Source organism: Nansenia antarctica, assembly GCF_963989245.1.
Source record: "Nansenia antarctica genome assembly, chromosome: 7".
In the NCBI taxonomy this organism is placed as follows: Eukaryota; Metazoa; Chordata; class Actinopteri; order Argentiniformes; family Microstomatidae; genus Nansenia; species Nansenia antarctica.
Genome location: NC_137677.1, coordinates 66168605 through 66169795, shown reverse-complemented (window position 1 = coordinate 66169795; position 1191 = coordinate 66168605). Strand labels below are relative to the sequence as shown.

The following is a 1191-nucleotide window of genomic DNA, read 5'->3' as shown; positions in this document are numbered from 1 at the left end:
GAGAGAGAGACAGAGAGAGAGAGACAGAGAGAGAGACAGATAGAGAGACAGAGAGAGAGACAGAGAGAGAGAGGAGAGAGGGGAGAGAGAGAGAGACAGAGAGAGAGACAGAGAGAGAGAGAGACAGAGAGACAGAGAGACAGAGAGAGAGACAGAGAGAGGAGAGAGACAGAGAGAGAGAGAGACAGAGAGAGAGAGAGGAGAGAGAGAGAGAGAGGACATTTGTGAATGAACATACCTCTACACACCCACTGCCCACCCGAGTGCAATACTCTCATGACATTCTACTTTGTTATTGACTGTTTGTCCTGCTGATTGTACCTATTTATTTGTCTCATTTCCTCTCCCACAACTTGTCACTTGTCCAATTGTCTCACTTCTTGTCTTGTGCTGCAGGAACCTAACCTAACTCACTTACACTGGTGTAATGTGACGTAACAATAACACTTCAAACTTCAAACTTCAAACAGCACTAACCCAGGCCAAACACTAACCCAGAACTAACCCAGTCAAACACTAACCCAGAACTAACCCAGTACTAACCCAGGCCAAACACTAACCCAGAACTAACCCAGGCCAAACAGCTAACCCAGAACTAACCCAGGCCAAACACTAACCCAGAACTAACCCAGGCCAAACACTAACCCAGAACTAACCCAGGCCAAAACACTCTAACCCAGAACTAACCCAGGCCAAACACTAACCCAGAACTAACCCAGGCCAAACACTAACCCAGAACTAACCCAGGCCAAACACTAACCCAGAACTAACCCAGGCCAAACACTAACCCAGAACTAACCAGGCCAAACACTAACCCAAACTAACCCAGGTCAAACACTAACCCAGAACTAACCCAGGCCAAACACAGCCTTACTGTAAACTAGCTAGCTAACACAAGACACAATGCAAAGAGTTTCTGTCAATAACCTATTATTACCTATTATCCCTCCCCCCTCCCCCCCTCCCCTCCCTCCCTCTCTCAATCCCTCCCTCCCTCCATCCCTCCCTCCCCCCCTCCCTCCCTCCCTCCCCCCCTCCCTCCATCCCTCCCTCCCTCCATCCCTCCCTCCCTCCCTCCATCCCTCCCTCCCTCCCCCCCCTCCCTCCCTCCATCCCTCCCTCCCTCCTCCCCCCCTCCCTCCCTCCCCCTCCCTCCATCCCTCCCTCCCTCCCTCCCACCTCCCTCCCCTC

At 51.9% G+C, this 1191-nt stretch overlaps 1 protein-coding gene across 1 annotated transcript in view; it reads left to right on the top strand.

Moving 5' to 3' along the window:
* Positions 1–903: 903 nt before the first annotated feature.
* LOC308162922 (radixin-like) overlaps positions 904–1191 on the top strand; it is a gene marked incomplete at its 5' end in the record, with an annotated part of 20539 nt that continues 20251 nt past the window's right edge. The window contains one exon of the mRNA XM_080537063.1: positions 904–912. Coding sequence (XP_080393189.1) covers positions 904–912 — 9 coding nt within the window. The remainder of the gene's footprint in view (positions 913–1191) is intronic.